Below are 20,799 nucleotides of genomic sequence, written 5' to 3' on the forward strand. Positions count from 1 at the left end.
AGCAAACTTCACGATGCTTGTTTTGATGTGCCAGAGGATGATAATGAATATTACATAGAGGACATACACACACACATAAAACCAGGTACTTACTCCTGCCTCTTAGTTTCCATAGTAACAGTCCCTTCACCCCTTTTAGGAGGACCCCAGCAGTCTGAGGGATGAAGGCCATGACGGGGGGAAAATCAACAGAACCACAGAGCCCCCTCTGACTGTCTAGCCTCGGTGATGTGTCACCCCGTTGTCTCTCTGCTCCGTGGAGCCTCAGGGACTCTGACATGTGGCTCTGGCATTATTCGCCACCAGAACAGGCGGGGCGCATTGTCAAATGGATGCCAGATCAATCCATTCAGTTTGCTTTGCTAAGGCCCTGCCCCCTGCCTCAGGGCCTGCATATGGGTAAAGTAAATTAACTTATTTTCCCATATGGGCCAAACAGCTGTGCAGGAAAAACAAATATCAGATAGTTTGATAAATGGTCAATGTAAAAACAAAAGAGATAGAGATAAGGAGACTAATTATAGTGTAGTGAGTATTGCCATAGTTTTCATGCACATGAAATAGATTTCTTGATCTGATTTTACCTCCAAAACAGCCACTGGATGGAGCTTGAGGTGTGAGGTCGTTTCTTCAACTATTCTTAAGCTATGCATCACATTTTATAATTTTATCATATGCATTTAATGTACATTGGAAATACAGTGGCCCAATAAATACAGTGGAGTCAGCAGTGCAACATTTCAGTTTGCAAGATAGTAGGTAGTAGAGGTCAGAAGTGCACAGTCAGGAGAGACAATCCAGGCAAATGTTAGCCCCCCGTGCCCACTATGTTTGCAGAGTCTTTGCACGCGGCCTCCCAGAGTCTAGGGTCACCACTAATCACTGTACATTTCTATGTACACTCTTGGATAGCATTGCATTTTGAACTTAATAGCAACTGTTACAATGATTATCCTGAAGGACTGACAGATGGAGATTAAAAAGAAATGGGATGATTAGATGTGCTTGTTTTAGGACAAATGATCTATCTATCTATCTATCTATCTATCTATCTATCTTCTTTGAAGCTCTGTCTAATATTATCACCCTGCTGAGACTGAAACAGTTCTCAAAACAAGTAGGTTACAGCATGCCTTTTGCTACTGAAGTATCATGTGATCAATTTGTGCTCCAACCTTTGAAGTTAAAATTGTTTCCTTTTCTTTTTTTTGTTTTTTTTCGACAGAGAATGAGACCAGATTATTTTTCATTCTCGTTCGAGTAGACAGAAACGTAAAAACTATGTTCCTTCTTCTGGTGCTTTCCAGCTTCTTGTGCAGCATCGTGGCACCATTATCCAGCACACCCTGTGGTGATTGCGCAGTAGTTTCCCCCAGGGTACACTGACAGACCATCACAACTGTTCAGGAAATAAAAAATAAATAAATAAAAAAAATAAAAATGCTATTTTTAGCTCTCTTACTTCTTGAAGAAACTTTGTGTCTCATCAACCCAAGAGATCTGAGGATTTTCTCCAGGCTCAGAGAAACCTTGTAATCCCTCAACTGAAGTGAAGGCGGTAAACATATTACAGCGCACTGCCGACGGAGATACAGAGATACAGAGAACCCTCCTGACACCTAGTGATGAAAGAATTACTCTTTAGAAATGGGGCAGTTTTCACATCGGCCAGGACTTATATGCATCCTGCAGGTTCGGTTAGTTCACGGTGTGCACGTGGTTTCAAATCAGTCCTGGGATCTTCCCCAAAAGCCATTTATTCCCTCCCATTTCTAATATATATTCTTAACCACACTCCATCTATTGAGCATTGCACTCTTTTAAAGTTGGAAGAGGCAAAAAAAAAAGGAAAAAAAAAAAAGAAAGGAACAATCACAATCAGAGCATAAGAGGAATTTCCCACATAGTGCATCATTTTGTTCTGCCTGGCTGTCTGGTTAAAAGCTTAAATCTTCCAAATGGCACGCTCCCAGTCTGCTGTGCAGCAGGGTTTCTGTTAAAAAAAATGTAAGGCCTCCGTGTGTCCTGGTGGCACTATTGTTAAGTTCCATATGACTGCAACAGACTGACTGGATTCTTTTATTGCATGCCATATCCCTTCTTCTTCTTACTGTACCCCCATATAATTAATGCAAAAATGTGCAAGCCCAAGCTTAGTCAGCCCTGAAAATGACACCTGGGTTTATTCGACTCAGGAAAGCTTGAGAAACACAGAGTAAACTAAAGAGTTCTTTCTGATCTGAATGTATAAGATTAGTCTCTTTAGAGCTAAACAACTTAAGTATTTTAAAATGCAGACCTTTGTATGTTAAAAGTGACGTGTACCGTCTATGTTTTTACACGAATGGGACATAAATAGACATGACAGCTATACCCAGAGGGAATTAGGCCAAAACTGCTTAATGTTTAACTCTACAGAAACCCACAAATACATACGCAGACGCTTCCAGCAGAGTGTTTTCTTCCTACTGTTCCCTCACCCTCATTTATCATTTTGACTCACTCGGCGTCTCTCTTGCTTTCAGACCATTTCTCTTACCTGTCACAGAAATGTCGATGAGCCCCAGAAAGTGCATCAGTTTGAGGGAGCTGCAGACCACCAGGAGGATGCCCACAGTCTGCAGCCCCTCCACCTCCCACTTGTCTTGGAAGAACAGATGCATCCTTTCCCCCCCTTCCTCTCCCTGTCAACAAAAATCTTTCTCCAGCCTTGGGGTACGGCTGCGTTCCTCCCCAACAGCTTCCAGCCGGCAGTGCAACGCCTTCGTCTCTTCAGTCTCTCCTCTCAGTCTCCGTCTATGTGCCGGTGTTCGGCCATCCTAACTCCGCACGGCTCCCCACCTGCCTCGTTCACTGAAGGTAGATTGTTATTCTCCTCGTTTCTTCTTCTTCTTCGAGAGAGCAGTAAGTGCGTGGCAGCAGGAATGTCGACTTGCCGCTCCACCCCCACCTCCTCTGTGGCTGTCAAAGGTTGTTTAAGTTCCAGGTGAAGTTCGGACAATTCTCTGTGTGTGTCCTGGCAGGTTGGCAGCAATTGTTTTCTGACTCTCTCTTGTTTTCCAGCTACTGACTTTCAAACTCTCTCTACTCTTTGCCTGTCCTCCCTCTCTTCCTCGCCTTACCTCCATCACTCTCCTCCTGCTGTGTCCCTCCCCATGCTTAATTGGGTCAGTGATGGGACTGAGTGAAAGGAGGAAAGAGGAGGGGGGTGAGAAATGGAAGCAGGGGAAAAGGATGGAGGAGGAGTACTACTTGTAGGTTAAGAGGGAAAACAGAGAGGGGGAGACATACGCAGACAGATCTGAAGAATTATTTGAGAGATAATTTACGAAGCGAGACGCCGAAAGGGAGGGCAGAGCAGAAAATGGAAATAATGGTAACCAGGAGACTAGCGAGGGCCAAATTACAAATTAAAAAGAGGTAGTAGGGGGAAACTGAAGGACAATTCTAGGAGAAGGAGCAGAGAAAGACTAACAAAAGGGAGGAGGAGAACTGTGACGACATAGAGACGAAGCATCTGATCCAGCGGCTACTGTGGACAAACTCACAGATGTGGCAATCTCCCCTGAGTGCAGCCACTCACGTGCACACACAAACACACAGCCCGAAGGGGAAATCTGCCTATAACATGGATTTCATATGACTATGAAGAGAATATTTCTGTCGGGATGGAATGTATTGCTGCCACATCTGGCACACACCGACACAATCTCGAAAGATCTGGGACTGAAAAACAAAACCAAAAAAATAAAAGAATTTTAAAGAATTGGTTTATGCTGATGGATTTCTGTCAGGATATAGATTCTGGATTTTGGAGTTGGACTGAACATACCAGGAGGGATGTGTAAATGACTTAGGCCCTTTAACTTCTAAAGAAAGTGCATGAAGTAATACAGAAAGTTAAACAGACTACGAAGGACAGCAGCATTGGATTAGTCTTTGAGTGTTAAGTTTATTCTTGGTTCTCCAATATACAAGCAAATCTAGAACCTCAGTTGCAAAGTCTCTCTTGCAAATGTTCCAGTCGAAGATCCAGTAGATTTCAGAAATCTTGACTATTACTTTATTTATGTGAAGGGCAAGAAAATGATGCAAATAACTTCCAGCTTCCTCCCGTGCCATTTCCTCTGGATTGTCTCGCAACTGGAGGTTAGCTGTAAAGGTCTAGTGGCGTCTTGTAGCTTCAGTGGGAATGTCATATTTTCTACCGAGCTATAAAAAAGTAGAGTTTGTGCTGGAGTTACACACAGTGGGCCCTGTAACCTGATTCCAGTAAGTTCCATACAGATATTAAATCATCAATCATCACTTGGCACTAGTCAGGAGAAGGATGTGTTTTGGGTCTAAATACAGTAACTAAGTGGTTAACATAGACGTATGCTCTTGGTCATGGTTAAAAGAACCCACAGTTGTCTTTGGGTAGGCAAGAGAGCAATGGTTTTGTGAGTCACGGTCTGATGTTTCGTCAAGCCATCAAACCACCCTGACCTCTTCCTACTGAGGACTCACACAACTTCCCGCACTTCTCTCCTGAGTGGATGCAACTCATAAAACCAGTGGCCGCCGTTGGGCTTTGTCACTTGAACATAAATATATGCTGCTACGAAGCTCTTGCTGAGACATATGATGTGGTCAATCTTCTTGGAAGGACGGCCTTACGGGAAGTGACGGGAGAGAAACAAAACTAGGATCATTGAAACCCTGAAAGTAATGTCTAGACGCCTTTTGGCTCCACTATCTCCATCCTCAACTCCATGTTAATAAAAAGAACATCTGGCACTTTAAAAAGCACTGTTTAGATATAGTGCACATGCACATGTGTATGTCTCTCGCAGTTGACTCAGTGCCAGACAGAAAGGAACAACGAAGAGGGAGCGGAAAGCAAAAGGGAATTGGGGCGAGACAGAAAGTTTACAGAGGGCTTGATCTGTCTGTCATGTGATAAATCATTCTCAGAGTCAAAGTGAGACCTAGGGCAATAGTTTAGCTGCTGAGCCTCTGGGAGGACACATCCCAGAGACAGCTACACGAAAAGACAATAGGAAATGGGATCGCAGACAGACCTTATGTTCAAAGTCAAAAACTGGGCCCACAGATGTTCAAACTTACAAGTAATCATTCAATGCTCCCAATACAGTAAACATGTAAAACGCGACAACTTGGAAGAACATAAAGGAGGAAATTAGACATTGAATGGGAATTATTCACCTCTGGTATTAGAGAATCTGCAAAAAGCATCATATTATCCCAGTATTCTGGATGCATTTATGGATACTAGAAAAAAATCCCCAAATGAAGTGACATATTCAGGCCAGTCTAAACACAGTCTGCAGTCAGGACGTCAAATCAAGTGTGTGTGAGAGATTAATGCTTGTCCCAACCATCTGCCTGTCACTGTCTCTTACAAAAAGCATAAGGATGAAATGTGAGATCAATATATTGAAAATAAGTCTCCGCTCTAACTTTGGTTCGTCTTTGCTCAGACACGACAGCTCTGTGATTACAGGATTATTGTAAGGCACTAATAATAGTAACATGCTATAAATTTAATTCATTATCCTCTGATTGTTACCTTGAATGCTTGATTTGATGACTTGTCAAGACACCTGGGTTGTTATGAAACCATTGTTATTTAACGTTATACTAGCCTGGCTTCAAATCATTAATTCATACATTCATTCATCTTCTGTACCCGCTTATTCCTGTTAAGGGTTGCGGGGGACTTCAAATCAGATAAAGCTTATTTTTTTCTGTTTAAAATTACTTTAGCATTTAACAGTTAACCCAGCATTAATAACTAGTAGTAGTGGGTTGTTGCCATGTGCTGATATTAGTGGCTAGGGTATGATTTTGTCATAAAACCAAAATGAGTCCTGCAAGATGAGATGGATAAGGAAAATACTAAAATACTAAAACTAAAAACTCTGAAGCTACATGTGGACAGTGTGAACTTTCTTTACTTTAAATAATCATTAGCACTTAGCAGCTAACATGAATTTGTTTTTCCTCACAAACCAAAGTTAGAGCAGAATTACAAAAGTGAACTATAAAAAAAACACTTGCATGGTTTCCTGCAAAATTCTAGCAGCCTTTACCATGAAGTACTGTATAAGAAGGAACATGCATGTATATGTATGGAATGTATTCATTGAATGCACGCAACAACAGAGATACAGAGGAGATAACTGACAAACAGTGGTCAAAACTGTCAATTGCAATCAAGTGATAGATTGTAACTTTTCATATCTGATTGGGAAATACCCCACTGATACTGGTAGCTGATACTGGTTCAGTTTGGAAAGGTTGAGTAGAGGTCAGAAATCATGTAATTTCAAATTCTGCCTTCGGTATACCTCGTACTGTAAGTGTCATTGCTATGGGGCGGGGGTGCCTGGTCTGGTCTAGGTGGGTAGTACATGTCTCAGTAACATCCACATGAACGCCTGGTCCAAATCTTTGGTCATAATGTTATGTTTGATACTTGAATGCACCTTTTTATAGTGTATGCTATGGCATCACTGTGTCTTTCGACCTACTAATCCCTAAATCAAGGACACTGGAGAGCTTCTCTGGATATAAAAGCTAGAATTACCATCAAAGTCTTCACACGACAGCTGTCACTTCAATGCAGAATCAGATATGAGCTCTGTGCAATCTGCATCCAACGGAGTGAAAGTGTGGCTCCATTTGCTTGGAAACTGAGAGTCTGGGTGATATAATTAGCTGCTTCCAGAAGAGTTCCTCAGAGTCTCTTAGTTGAGCCCTCGTCCACTCATCACCTCAAAAGGTCTTAAAAGGGCAGTGATGTTCCTTGAGGAGGAGAAAACGCTGATGAACCCCGGGTTACTTACACCAATCAGGCATAACATTATGACTAAAGGTTTGGACCTGGCATTCGTGTGGATGTTACTTAGACATGTAGCACCCACCTAGACCAGACCAGGCACCCCCACTCCATAGCAATGACACTCCTTGATGGCAGCAGCCATCCCCAGCAGGATCCAGCCTGACACAGACACAAAGGCCCCCACTAACAACATCCTGTTGACAGACACCACAGGACACCTTCAGAAAGAACATGTCCATTCTCTGATGAGTCAGAACTGTTTTGGAGGCACAAGGGAGACCTACACAATATTAGGAATTAGTCATAATGTTATGCCTGATCAAGTATCTATGTAGCTGATGTAGATGAGGAAGTGAGGGCTCTAATAGATCCCAAGAGATGTTCTGATCTTAATATGATGACAGACATTCGCTTGCCTGATTTCTAATCCATGGTAGATGTTGACACCCTTACACACATGCACACGCTCAGACTGTAATAAAATGTTAGGTTAATCAGTCTTAGTTGATTAGTCTCTGTGAGGCATAGTTTGCCCGAGGCCAGGCATACCACGTAATTGAAATACCTCCATATTTAGATGTCTACCTGGGCAATTATTCCTCTCAAAACTGATTAAAATGTCTAAGAGAGAAAGAGCGAGCGAGAGAGAGAGAGAGAGCAGGGAGAGTGTGTGTGCATGTGTGTGTGTATGTGTGAGTGCCTTCAGCCAAGGAGACACAGAGGAGGTCATTGATAAATGGTGCTCAAAATTGGCTAGTGTGTTTCCAATTAGATAAGTGATATAAGAGAATCATTTGCATAGATCATTAGCTTTTGAGGATATTTTTAATACAGCAATGTGGGACAAAAACAGATTCATCCTAATGAGGACGGGTCTTTTCAGCATAAACTACAGAGACCCGCTAATGAAACGTTTTCCTCAGAAAGCACGCCCAATTGGAAGAGACAGAGGGATCAAAAGGGTTTTTCTGTATTGAAGAAACAAGACGTGATATATGTCCGTATCTGTTTATTATGTGACTCTTTAGAGCAGTAAGAATCTTGTCCTTCAGCTTTAATTAATAAATGACAGAGTTGGTGTTATTTACCACTCATCGATGTTTTAGAAATGCTTGTTTAAAAGGACTGTTTTTTTTACTGAGAATGAAAATACGGGTATTTTTTTCCTCAAATAAACTGTTAATCATCAGCTTTGCAAAGCAGCCAGATGATTTAAAGTCACAAAATTCTTTCTTTTATGCAAGTTACCATTAGACAGTTAGATAGAAAATAGTTTAACTGATTAAACATTTGGTAAAACAAATTCTCAGCACGTTAGGTGATAATGAAAAGAAAACATGCTGAGGACGGGCTTTAAGGCTTAAAGGCACCAGCCTGACATCCTCTGACCTTCCCAAAATTAAGTTTGCAGTAATTAACTTTCACACCTGCAGAGGGCAGTGCGACGTAACAGTAACAGTGCTGTAAACTGTGCCGTTCCAACTTTAGCTATATGCTTCCTTTACCTTTTTTATTATTATTATTATTGTTATTATTGTGCTTCATTTAAATTCAGCTCCAGAGACCAAACCAACAGTGGGTGGGTGATTAAAAACCACAAGCTGTTAACAATTTCCAACACCCTCACAAACACATTCACACAGTAGCGAAAAGCATAGTAGCACTCGTATTTGCTATGATGGCAGTGTCTGCGAACAGAGCTATAGCACTCCACGCCGGATTACAGTTGTACTTTAAGCCCGCTTCTCTGGCGCTCACCTGCTTTCATGCTTTTTCCAGTGCGCCCGGTGTTTTTGAGTGGTGTAAAGCGGTCAATGTAAATTGAATTTGCATGGCTCGCAACAGTCCTATATACCTATTTCCATCAAATCATAAACACTCTCTGCTGTTTCCTGCCAGAAGCCAAATCAGGAAAACATCCTGAATGGGTCGATAGTAAAAAAAAAAAATAAAAAAAAAATAAAAACCTAGCAACCAACAGGGCTGGGATCTCATCCTTCAAAAGGGACTGGATTCAGACGTCGAAGGATTTGTTTCTAATACAACCACTATGATAAATCTTACTGTCACGGCGACTACATTACAGAATAATCTAACCACATTTTCAACCAAACAGCGCATTAGTATGTTGGAAAAACAGACCTTGAAACTATGGGGGAAACAATGGGCAGCCTATAGGGAAGCTACCCTAAAAGTTTAATGGGATCATGTCACGATTAAAGATCACATTGACAGTTAAATCAATGGCAGAGTGGCAGCAGCCTGTATCCTTTGTTGTTGTAAAACAGAGTGAATAATAGCCACTGACAGTCCAACATTAATGTTTTATTCAGCTCATTCCTGCTGCAAGACTTGTGTGTGTGAGAGTGAGCGAGAGCCTCAAGTCAAGAGCAAAGGGAAAAAAAATAGGAGAATACATTGATTGAGAGATGTTAACAGGTAGCAAGCGAGAACAAAATGCAATTTTACAAGTCCCATTTTCATTCGGCACAACTGATATCTTGTCATTTGGAAAAAAAAAAAATTACAAACAAAAGCCCCATTTGTGCCTCGTGTAACATTTGACCAGAGCTGCTGAATGTAAAAATGACTATAGGTTCAGTAGGTAAACACACATTAAGACCACTGACAAACAAACTCTCCCAAAGCCCTCAGGCTCATGCAATAGCCTTGTAATTGCAAACGAACACAAAACAAAAGGGAATAAGAAGACACGGAAGAAAAGACTGCATGACTAGATGCTGCAGCATTTGGAAGAAAGAGAAATTACATTACCCTTCGCCTGCTAACAGTCACTTGTGGGCTGTTTTTCTTTGTGTAAATGACATAAGTAATAGCCTGGAGCTAAGACATTAGACATACAGTAGAGAGGCTACTGTTTAGCCTTTCCAATTACAACCGATTTTAAAGGGGAGTGGCAAGAAGCTGCCACTGCACGCTTGTGACTTGAAAAGTCAAAAAGTTTTTACCCTCTTTAAAGAATTTCTGCCGTTCCATCCTCCCAAAAGCATTTGTACCAGTGCCTATAATATGGCTTCTGGAGTTAAATTTTTGACACATTGCTGTATTGCTGTTTAACAGCTGACACAGGCCACCGAAGTCTTGGATACTGAGCTTCTGTAGTAGCATGTGATCAGGGGTTACGTATGTCTGGATTTGAACCCATCATGTTTAAGAATATTTAATGTTTTGTGTGCTTTGCTTGGAGCTTGCTGCCTCTCTGAACCCACTAGGAGAATATTTCATGTAATATGAAAACTATTGGAGCATCTCACAACCAGATGCAACAATTAAAAAAATAAAAATAAATAAAAATTTAGGGTTTAAGCCGCATGCAGGAAAGAGTCTTCAGAGGCTTAGCTGTGTTAATGCAAATTCTAATAAGTAATCGAATGATATTTCCAAGGGCAGGTTTTGCATGTGCGCGAGTGTGAATTCATTAGTTTGTTCTCAATGTTATCATCTTCCTGCAGACGTGTGTCAGAGGAAGAGCAAGAAAATGTCAACAACTTCTGTTCTTTCATCCACAGAGCAACTGCCATACAAACGCAGTCTCTCCTTCACACACACAAACACACACACACACATGTGTGCGTACCACTGCCATGATGAAACCAAGGGAAGGGGAGCTAGAGGAAAAAAAAATCAGACAGACGGCGGCAGAAGAGGCGGGGAGAGAAAGAACCAGAGAAAAGGGGAGAGAAGCAGGGGGTGAGGGATGGAGGAGAGTGGAGAGAGAGTTGCGTATTAAATATCCCCTCTCTGATCCTCCTGTGTCCCGGGCTCTCATCTTCTAACTGGCTAGCCATCAGAGGGGCAGAGATAGAAAGAGCCTCAGACAAGGACAATGAGGACAGTCTCCTCCAGTCTCACTGCAGTTTTATTACACTTTATAAAGTTTGCCACAATCAGGTTACTTGTTGTCCAAACCACTGAGCGAGGTTACAGCATCCACACTGCCCCGTGTTTTAACTTTTCCCAAAAGAGATTCACACAATTCATCTCATAAAATCAAAACCATCATGTGATTTTATTTTATTTTTTCTTCTCATTTGTTTTCCGGTTGAGACACTATAATGATGGCGACAGTGCCCCCGGACAACAACAATTTACTCTAAACGGACTGCAAGAACACATCCACAAACACTGCAATCTCCATGAGCTTGCCCGTCTATTGAAGGACAATCACAATGCGGGAAGATGGATGTGCCTTTGTGAATGTGTGTGCATGTGTATGTGCTCGGGCACAAATGGGTCTTCTGCTGACCACTACGCAATTTACCTGCACTTATCCCTCGTACCCTCACTCATATTCTCATCATACTGTCATTCCCTCACAACCAAGTATCACAGCCATATCCTGTCGGGCAGGAAAAACAATTTGCTGTGACCTATCGGCTGCAAGACATGATGAAGGTAAAACTACTGTGTGTGAGTTCACCACACACTTGCACACACATACACACAACAATCAGACCATTACGATACACAACACACAGGAAAAGCCACTACTACTAACCCTTTTCATTGGCTCGTGCTATAAAGGACGCTCTGAGTTGAAAGGCTTCAGTCGTTCAACAATGAATTCTGCAACATTTTTGGATCCAGATAAATCATTTTTACTAAGTATGTGTGATTACAACTGACTGTATATGAAAGTGGTGCATGAGTGGTTCTGAGGCTGGTGGGTGTTGCTGAGCTAGGCCGCCAGCAACCTGTGACGGTCTGTCACTCAAAGCAGTGATTCCCAAATGTATGCTTGACTCCAATATACTCTGATACACTATGATTAACACAGGACTGCAGACCCCATGAGAACTGCAGACCTTATGAGGACTGCAGACCCTATGGGGATTGATTAACCCACTTTCGGAGACGGCCTCAAGTGGCCATTCGAGGAACTGCACTTTACGGCATTTCCATGTTAGCTTCATTTTTCAGCTGCAGACGATGCTGCATGGTTTTTAAATGGGCGTTGTACAACTGTGTTGAAAGGGGATTTTACAATTTTGAAGCAGATAACACATTGAAAGTTAAATTATCACAAACACAATCTCTATTCAAAATGTTCACTATCAATCAAGGCCTATTTAACAGCATCTTACAGCTACAGATCCTGGATTTCTCCTTTGCCTCATCAGTGACATACATACTAGTTTCATAAAACTTTTGTGAAGCAAGCAGAAAGAGCAAAATAGAACATTAGTGTAAAACAGTAAAGCATTAATGTCCATCCTGCTGTCAGGATCAGGTTGAAATGAGACAGCACGGTATCAAAGACCTTAAAGAAATGACGAAGCAGCATTTGAATGTGTCCCTGACATCCACGGCCACATCGAGCCCAGCGCCAGGTTGATTTCTTTTACATTCAAAGGCTGAAAGAAGCTATGGTGGATATGGAGAGATGTCACACATTTCATTCAAGGAGAAAATCAGCCACCACAATACAAACATGAGCTTATTGGTAGTTTAGAATTAGACACTGTGGAGGAAACCACTTTGTTGTTAGAAACTCTTTTCTCAGGCACGCTGCCATCCAGCACGGTCCGTGGCATCCCTTCACTTTCCACCTCATAAACTTCTAAAGAACACACACCAGCCATTAGCCATTAGCTTTAAATCTATCAGAGCCTCATAAACTTCCTGGCCGCAGTGCATCAGACACACACTGCACGCATCCTGGAGTTTTCTCCTCAAAACTACATGCAGCGTGTGCACGTATGTGTTTAATCAGTGTAGGGTCAGCAGCACAGCTCATTAAAGTAATGCGAGTCGCAGTCTTTTTATTTTGACTTGCCTCGCTCGGTCTCACCAGAAGATGACTCAGCGTGTGAGTCTGACAACACACAAAGTGTTTTTTTGTCTGTTCCTTCGTCATGCCAACACCAAACTGCCCCGCTAGCTTAGCTAAGGAGGAATACGGAGGGAGGCCGATTACTCAGAGAACTGCCTGCATATCGAGGGCATGCAGTATATGCTCATATATATAGGGAGGTTCAAAGCCTTACAGTACTACAGCCTTTCTGCCAAAGTTCTTCCATTAAAAAAAACTTCATTAACTTAAGTATTCACTGAGGAGCTGGCACAGACACATACATTACTAATGCTGCTATCACCCATAGTCAAAATATGCTGAAGGCTGATGTTCAGAGGATAATGGAAGGATAAACAGGGGCAACCAGTGTGTGTGTGTGTGTGTGTGTGTGTGTGTGTGTGTGTGTGTGTGTTTGTTTGCATCTGCATGCATGTGCACGTAGAGTGCTGTAGCATAGATGATCGGTATCCAAGAGGAACATTTTTAATTTTTTTGGAATGACAGAGCTGTTGGCACACCTTGACTGCTGGGTACAGTCCAGCAGGTGCATCAGGGATGGAGAGTGTCTCTTGTAGCATCCAGAATAATCTACCATTCTTTAGCAATAAAGTTTTCATATAGATAAAGATATAGCTATATATAACAGCAAACTCTTTAACAGGCTGTATCAGAATTAGGGGGTCACCACTGCTAATAATTATCATGAGAAGAAAACATGGCTGCCTGGTTTACAAGGTACCTCGTGGGCAAGGTGTGGTATGGAAAAATGAGAGAGTACAGATAAGAATCCCATCTCTCCAGGTGTCACTAGAAGATGAGAGATAAGCAACCGTGAACAGCGTGAAGTAGATTGGGCTTATAGAGGGACAAAACACGGGCCAAACAAGGCCTCCGTCCGTAGTGACAGCTCCTGGAGGTGAGCCAGAGCAGGACAAGGACTTTTTCCGTCAACTCTTCAACAGCAGTCAGGCGCTGTTTAAAGCGATATCACTTCTATTTAACTATAATTAAATCCGTGAAATGAGCTCCTGATTGAGTATATGGCCAACTAGGGCTTTACCACAAATCAATGAGGCCTTCTGTGAGGGTCTTTTACATAGAGCTGATGTTGCCAAATGAATGCAATGAACGGCCGAACTGAATCTGACAAAGAATATGTTGACCCACGATGTGCAGAAAAGAAAACGAGTGATATCTCTTTCTCTTTATACATCTCCATATTAATGTATTTGAGTACTAAGAGTAAGGCTGACATTCCCTCAGTGAGTCAAGTACCTCTGCACACAGCACTCAGGCCCACTCTCTCCATAGTGTTATCGATTAAAAGGTAAAAGCACACACCCCAGGGGCAGAGAGAAGCCACGTACACAGCTAAAGTTACTCAGTATGTGTGTGTTTGAGAGAGAGAGAGAGAGAGAGAGTGTGTTGCATGGCCCACGGTTGCAGTGGTAACCTAAACCCTCAGACAGGACTGCAGCCTGCTCATGACCAGAGAGAGGCAGATGAAAGTAACCGTCTACGCTCGCGCTCATACACCCACATAACCTTTAAAATCTCAAAACCTGACTTTTACTGTAGCCACTACAATTGTCCAGTTATGAAACCAACAAAAATCAATTACCTTCCCCACCGACGGGCTCAAACATCCCAAACTGCTCCAAGACTTTGATGAAGAGACCCATGACCACCAGCACAGCAATCATCTCCAAGCCATCCAGACTCAACATCTTGGTAGATCAATGTCTGACATTGCCCGGCACTGTGCCACCGGGTCCGGCCAGGAATACAGAACCTGTCCAATTGCAGCCAACTCTGTCCAACTTTAGACCAGCTGCTTCCCACCTTCTTTTTCACGTTAATCCAATGCCAAGTAGTTTAACTTGAAAGTAATGATAAAAAATGGATGTTTCTCTTCTGTTACCCAAAACCTGCCCTCAGACAAATCCCCTTTTATCCACTGGCAGAGGCCATAACTGCTGGAGCTACAGGCTGAAGCAACAAGGTCCAAATTGTCACAACAACTGGGCTAAAACTTTTAAGCTGCTTCTTTTCCCCTCTTCCCGCTTTCTTCTCGCAGGTCCCCGTCGAGTGATGGAATCTGGGGATGTGCTGCGCTTGCTAGTCCTTTGGCAGTGGTTGTCAGGAAGCGAGTGTTGTGAGGGGGGAAAGAGGGAGTGAGAGAGAGAGAGAGGCGGCAGATGAAGAGAGGAGGAGAGGATGAGTGGGAGATGGCATAAAAAATGAGGGAGAGGGGGAAAGGCTAGCCATGAGAGAGACAGAGAGAGAGAGAGAGAGACAGAGACAGTGGGTCAGAGACACACACAAACACACACACAGACATGGCGAGACAGAGATTGTTTGGGGGGGTGAGAGAGTTGAGGTATGCCCACCCTCTCCACTGACATTACCTCCATTGATTTGCCTAATGTGGTTTCCTTGGTAACTGGAAGAGAGTGTTTAAGGGAGTTCTAACTAATGGAAAGAAAATATATTTATGTTCATCTGAATTCAAGTGTTATCCTTAATGTGTGTTTTCACTGTATGGGGACTGAAGCATCTGTTCTGCAGCCTGTATGCCGCCGGTCGATACACTGTCTCATTAACTTTTTAAATGAGCTCCTATCAGAACTCCACGGGCAAAAGACTTAAACACTAAATCTAAGAGACAGACATTAGAGATGAAAATGTAAGGAGCTAAATGTAACACCGATCAGGCATAACATTATGACCGCTGACAGAAAAAGGAAGTAGTTAATCGTCTTGTGACAATTCAGTGTTGAGCTGGGAAACTTCTGGACCTGGCATTCGTGTGGCTGTGACTTAGACATGTAGCACCCACCTAGACCAGACCAGGCACCCCCACCCCATAGCAATGACACTCCTTGATGGCAGCCGCCATCCCCAGCAGGATGCAAACTGATACAGGCACACACACAAAAATGGTTTAGGAACAACTCAAAAAAACATAAAGAACAGCACAAGGTGTTGACCTGGCCTCCAAAATCACTAGATCCAAAACTGATGAAGTATCTGTGGGATGAACTGGAACAAGTCTGATCCACAGAGGACCCTCCCCTCAACCCATAGGACCCAAAGGCCCCCACTAACAACATCCTGTTGCCAGACACCACAGGGCACCCTCAGAAGTCCCATGTCCATAATGTCATAATGTTATGCCTGATCGGTGTATGTCCTATCAACATCTAGATTAGTTTTGATTTAAAAAGTCGTCCTTACGCAAACATCCTATTTTATGATGGGATGCACCAAAGTCATCTTTTTATTAACCTTGTTATAAAAGGAAAAAACTATGGAATCTGCTCTGACCTCACAAAATGTCAAACTGACTTCCTGGCAACTGACTTTCGTCTTGGAATACCAAGTGCAAGAGGATGACAAAGCTGATGCATTACATAAATATTCTTTCTAAGTTACTTCTTATCCTTACATAAACATTTCCTTCTTACACTTTTCATGAGTACTTCAGTTCCTGTAAATCTGTGAACCTGCAGCTTTCACCTAAAACTCACAGCTTGGTTTAGGCCAGGTTTCACGAGTTTCTCACTTTCTTATGCAACAAATAACCGCTACAGCCAGCAGATACACATTCCCCTTCACATCCAAGGAGGCTCTGAGCGGTTGGGTCATTTCCTGCGTCAAACATCCTACCACCATCTGTCAGTCATCAAGCCGGGGAACTTAGAGCATCAACAGGAATAAGCGCTGGGTGCCACCCACCACCTGATGGCCCTGCATGACTCTCAGTGAGGGTATCACTTCGCCTCATGCTGCAAAAACAACAGAATCGGAAAAAGGTATGTTCCCTCTTTGTTTTTGTCCCACTGTGTTCGCCTTTCTGTCTCTTTCTTTGGAGAGAGGGGCAAGACAGCAGGGGTTTGACAAATGTGCTGTATCTGCATTCACTTGTGCTGCAAGTTTCTCCTTCTTGACACTCCTGTTGCTACATTTTCAACTGGGCTATACAGCAGAAAGCCTCATTACAGGGATGCCTGCCACATAAACAGCATCATCACGGACCATGAGGGTCACCCTAATGTCTACTGACACACACACACACAAGTCAAACATGGTGACGGGAAACCTAATCTCATGTCACGTCACTCTTCTCGCACATGGTGTGGAGGTAACGCACCACTACACTCGGTGGCAGTAATGTATACGGGCTGTATTGAAGCAGAGCTCTGATTGCAGACATGGCGAATGTAAACAGAGAAATATTGAACCACACATTCGCGACAGAGACAGAGAAAGAGGGAGAGAAGGAAACCAGAGCCTGGCTTGTTGGTTAAAAATGATTTCTCTGTCCACTTATTTATTGAAGAGTTGTCATTTGAGGGGAGAAAGGGGGAGGTGGATGAGGAGGATAAGAAGGGAAGGCAGGGTGTTGCATGAGACATGGTGGCAGGGGAGAGTAATGAGAAGCAAGAAAAGACAGAAGCAGAACATGAAGGAACAAAGGAAGGACAAACTGAAGAGCCAGAGTGACTAAGGCCAGGATCCTCTGTGTAGCGATCTGCTAAGTATACACAGGGAAGAGGCATCTATTCTTTATTACCCTCCAGCATCTCTCCCCTCTTGGAGGATTTTTCACCTCATTCTGGCTGTCACCATAGAAAATTGAACCTGCAGATGTGTCCTCCACTCCTCCACAATTCCCCAGCCCCACATTCTCTGCTATTTTTCACCAGAACAAGAAGAATATATTTACTGGAGGCTGATAACAAGTGCTTTTAATTTCAAAATAAAGGACAACGGTCTCAAATCTGAAATTAGATCAAGCTGAAAAACTCGGCGCAACAGGTCCGTTTGCCGCCTCTGCCGACGACTGAGAGCGAATTGCTTTACGAGAAATTCTCACACTCCATCCTTAATCACTCTTCTGTGCATTCTTCAGAGAATGCATAGCTCTGTTTCATTTAAACAGAAGATGCACCTTAGCTTGAAAATGGTCTCTATATTTTTCTGTAAAATCTTCCTTCTCAGCCTGTTCATGTTTTTATGAATCATAGCCATTCAGTTCTGTCAGTCTTGAAATTATGTTGAGGAGGAGTAGAAAAAGGTGGATGCGTTGCCATTTATCATTAGCCATGAGCCAAACTACCCCTTCCCAGGAAAGTGTAGTTTGAAAGAAATAGAGTAACTGAATAAAATAGTGTTGTTTTGGTACTCTATGTGCCAGGGGTAACTCAGAGATGTTTCACTATATCCCACGGACAACAATTGTGTTTCAGTGTGACAGCTTTATTTTCCTGGTAACAATAAAACTTTATCCGACAGTTCTAATATTTCAGGTCTGGAAGCACAGCTTATATAGATTGTATCTTGAGACAAGTATGGGATTTTCTTCTTATTTGAAGTTCAGTTTCTTCTGCATCAGCAAGCAGAAATTAACTGTGCAGCATTGCACTGGTGCCATTATTTTGAAATCACAGAGGGAGGGCAACCCGAGTCAAAAGTCCCTCTTCCCGTCCAAATAATATTCATACAGCTCATTAAATATCCAATGCCCGAGGTTGCTCTTTGTGTACTCAGCCGAGGTATCTCAGACTAATGAGTCCGTAAAAGCAAAACATCTCCTGCTCTCTTTCTTTTGTCTGGCATGGCCTACAGAATCGCTCAGCTCTAAAAACAAAACACACAAACTTCCCTCCAGGCCGCTATTGATTTTTCCAAATTTCTTCTCCTGCTAAATATACTGTAAGAGATGCTGTGAGACGTGAGCAGGGATGGGAGGCTGGTCAGATGATAGGCACTACACTCTGGAGAGTGCTGCTGGGTTCATGAGTTTTATGAAACGAATGGCTTTATTGACTTATGTGCCATTATTTGCACTCCGTATATATGTATGTATATGTCAAACTTAAGGCCTCAAGGGGACAGTTGAGCTCCATCAGATCACCTCAGGCAGACGGAGTGTGAGTTTATGAGGGATTTCATGCATGCAGTGCTCTTATCTGTTAATGAAAAAAAAAAGTAGATTTTCCACCGTTCTGAAAGTCAAATCTATACGACAGTTAAGCTGCTATGGTTTCATCTTGCTGCACGTATTTCACATGTGCACTCTCTAATCCAGAGAATCTGCTAATTGGACAACATGACTATTGATCTCTGCTTCAATAAGGCTTGACCGAACATGCTTAAGGTGGATGGACTCTCCCGAATACACATATACACACACAGGCACATACGCACACACACACAGGCACAAATGGCAAATTTCTTCTAAGAGTAGAAAGGTGCACAAATTGTAATTGCTACCATTACAAAAATCACTAGCTTTTGCTAGTGATCACCCGTAGCTTTTGCATCATGCGAGGGCACGGATGAACATGAAGAACATACAGAATAAGCTTTAAATCAATAACAAGACAGATGTCTGGCTGAACGTATATAGCCATATGGTGTCAATGTCCCACCGCGAGCTGAACCACACAGACAATCGATAAAGGTATGATATGACGTGACAGAAGAGACGGTTTAAAGTCGGTGTGGCAGGTTTTAAATCCTCGGCTAGGTAGACTGGGACATCTAGTGGGCACAGAGGGCAAAGATCAGACTCCAGTGTCCAGAACAAGACACAGCATGAGGACGTAAAGGATTTGAATCAAGGGACACAATCATTCTGCACACACTCACATTTGTATCAGTTTAACTACACTGAATTACACATACACATTCAAATAGAGTTGTGGATACTAAATATATCTCAAAAGTTTCACTCCAACATCTTTATCAATTTACTTAATGTCTCTTTCAGATTAGTTTGTCTCATGCCCTTAATTTCCTGTGTGAATGGACCGGGTCTACAAGATATTCTTGTTACTCACTTGTCTTCTCTGCTAAGTCTGCCATATTAAAAGGGTAGTGTAATCTGTTATTGCAGTTCCACAAGGCTGGGATCCTCACTATAGACAAATTAAAATAAGAATAATTAAAACACTTGCAGCAGGACAGGAAGCATGCCGAGGCTCTAGTGCAAATGCTCACATAGCTCAAACTGTGCACCCTGAGTGGGTAATATAGGATTTTCTAACAAGCAAACACAATCGGGGTCAGTGTTAATCCGTAAATGTTGGTCACAGAAAGTGCCACTCACCTTTCCTCATAAACAGCCAGTAAGTCAGTGGGAAAACTGACATAAAGATCAGTGCGTGAAAACTCGTAAAGCCCTCTTCAGAGCCGCTCAGGATGACCTGTGACTGAGAAGCCTGCATAGCCAACACAGGTGAGCGATCGCGATCGACGGGCAGCGTGAGACTTTGTGTTATGAGGCAGCTATATCCAGAGGCAATCAGTATCATTATCGGGTTTTCCCTCCTTCTGTGGGCGTAATCACACACATAAAGGTTGTCCCCACGTACCGTGTGAGCCCACACATGAACAAACACATGTTGTCGTGCGCCACCTGTTTTGATAAGGCGTGCTCGTGTTTTTTTTCCCCTCATGGTCTTTTTTGAGAAGAACAAAACAGCCACCTACTATCAATTAACTATTCAAAAGCTGTGAATGAGGCCATCCATGTCAGTCATTTCTTTCTAGTATGTTCAGTGACAGTGTGTCTCTTAAAGTGCAGCCGTATTAGTTGCTATATTATGCCCCATGACAAGACACAATGTGCGCGGAACGTGTGACACGATTGGGCTGGCATGGAACACAAACAACAAGTGCAGCAGCAGAAAATGGCAACACAGCTGTTTGGAAATGGAGAAAACAACCATGCTGGAAATTTCCAAATTGGAAATCCGCAAGCAAACACCAAAGTATGAAACCGATTGTGTATGCTGGGCTCAAAATAAATAATGTATTATTTATGCCATGAATCCGAAGCAGGATGAGGGAACTGTGAATTTCACAGTGCCGGCGAGCAGGTGCTGGACGGCTAGAAAGCTACCGGGAGAGAAGAAAGGGAATGGAAAAGAAGGCTGTGGGTGAAGAAAGACAGACCAGCAGAATATAAGAGAGGAAAGAGAATTACAAAATAATACAGAAGTCAGTCTGACTAGCAGGTTTGTGTATTAGAACCACACAGGCTGCATAAAGGAAACTCTAAATATTAAACTTTAAGTGGACACATAGCAGGTTCAATAAAAAAGAGCAACTTCAATCAACTTCCACT

General features: G+C 42.7%; 1 protein-coding gene across 8 annotated transcripts in view; it reads right to left on the minus strand.

Moving 5' to 3' along the window:
* The window catches only part of LOC311500390 (A-type potassium channel modulatory protein KCNIP2), a gene marked incomplete at both ends in the record, with an annotated part of 81,321 nt that overhangs the window by 3,954 nt on the left and 56,568 nt on the right, over positions 1-20,799 (minus strand). For 2 of the 8 annotated variants that reach the window (XM_084561771.1, XM_084561768.1), the window contains one exon: positions 14,284-14,416. The exons of 4 other annotated variants lie outside the window; for them this stretch is intronic. In XM_084561771.1, coding sequence (XP_084417897.1) covers positions 14,284-14,389 — 106 coding nt within the window. Of the gene's footprint in view, positions 1-2,539; positions 2,664-14,283; positions 14,417-20,799 lie in introns of those variants that run through there. 2 more of the 8 variants (XM_084561770.1, XM_084561767.1) reach the window with 1 other exon arrangement.

The sequence above is a fragment of the Chelon labrosus genome (genome assembly GCF_963514085.1).
Source record: "Chelon labrosus genome assembly, chromosome: 15".
Lineage (NCBI taxonomy): Eukaryota > Metazoa > Chordata > Actinopteri > Mugiliformes > Mugilidae > Chelon > Chelon labrosus.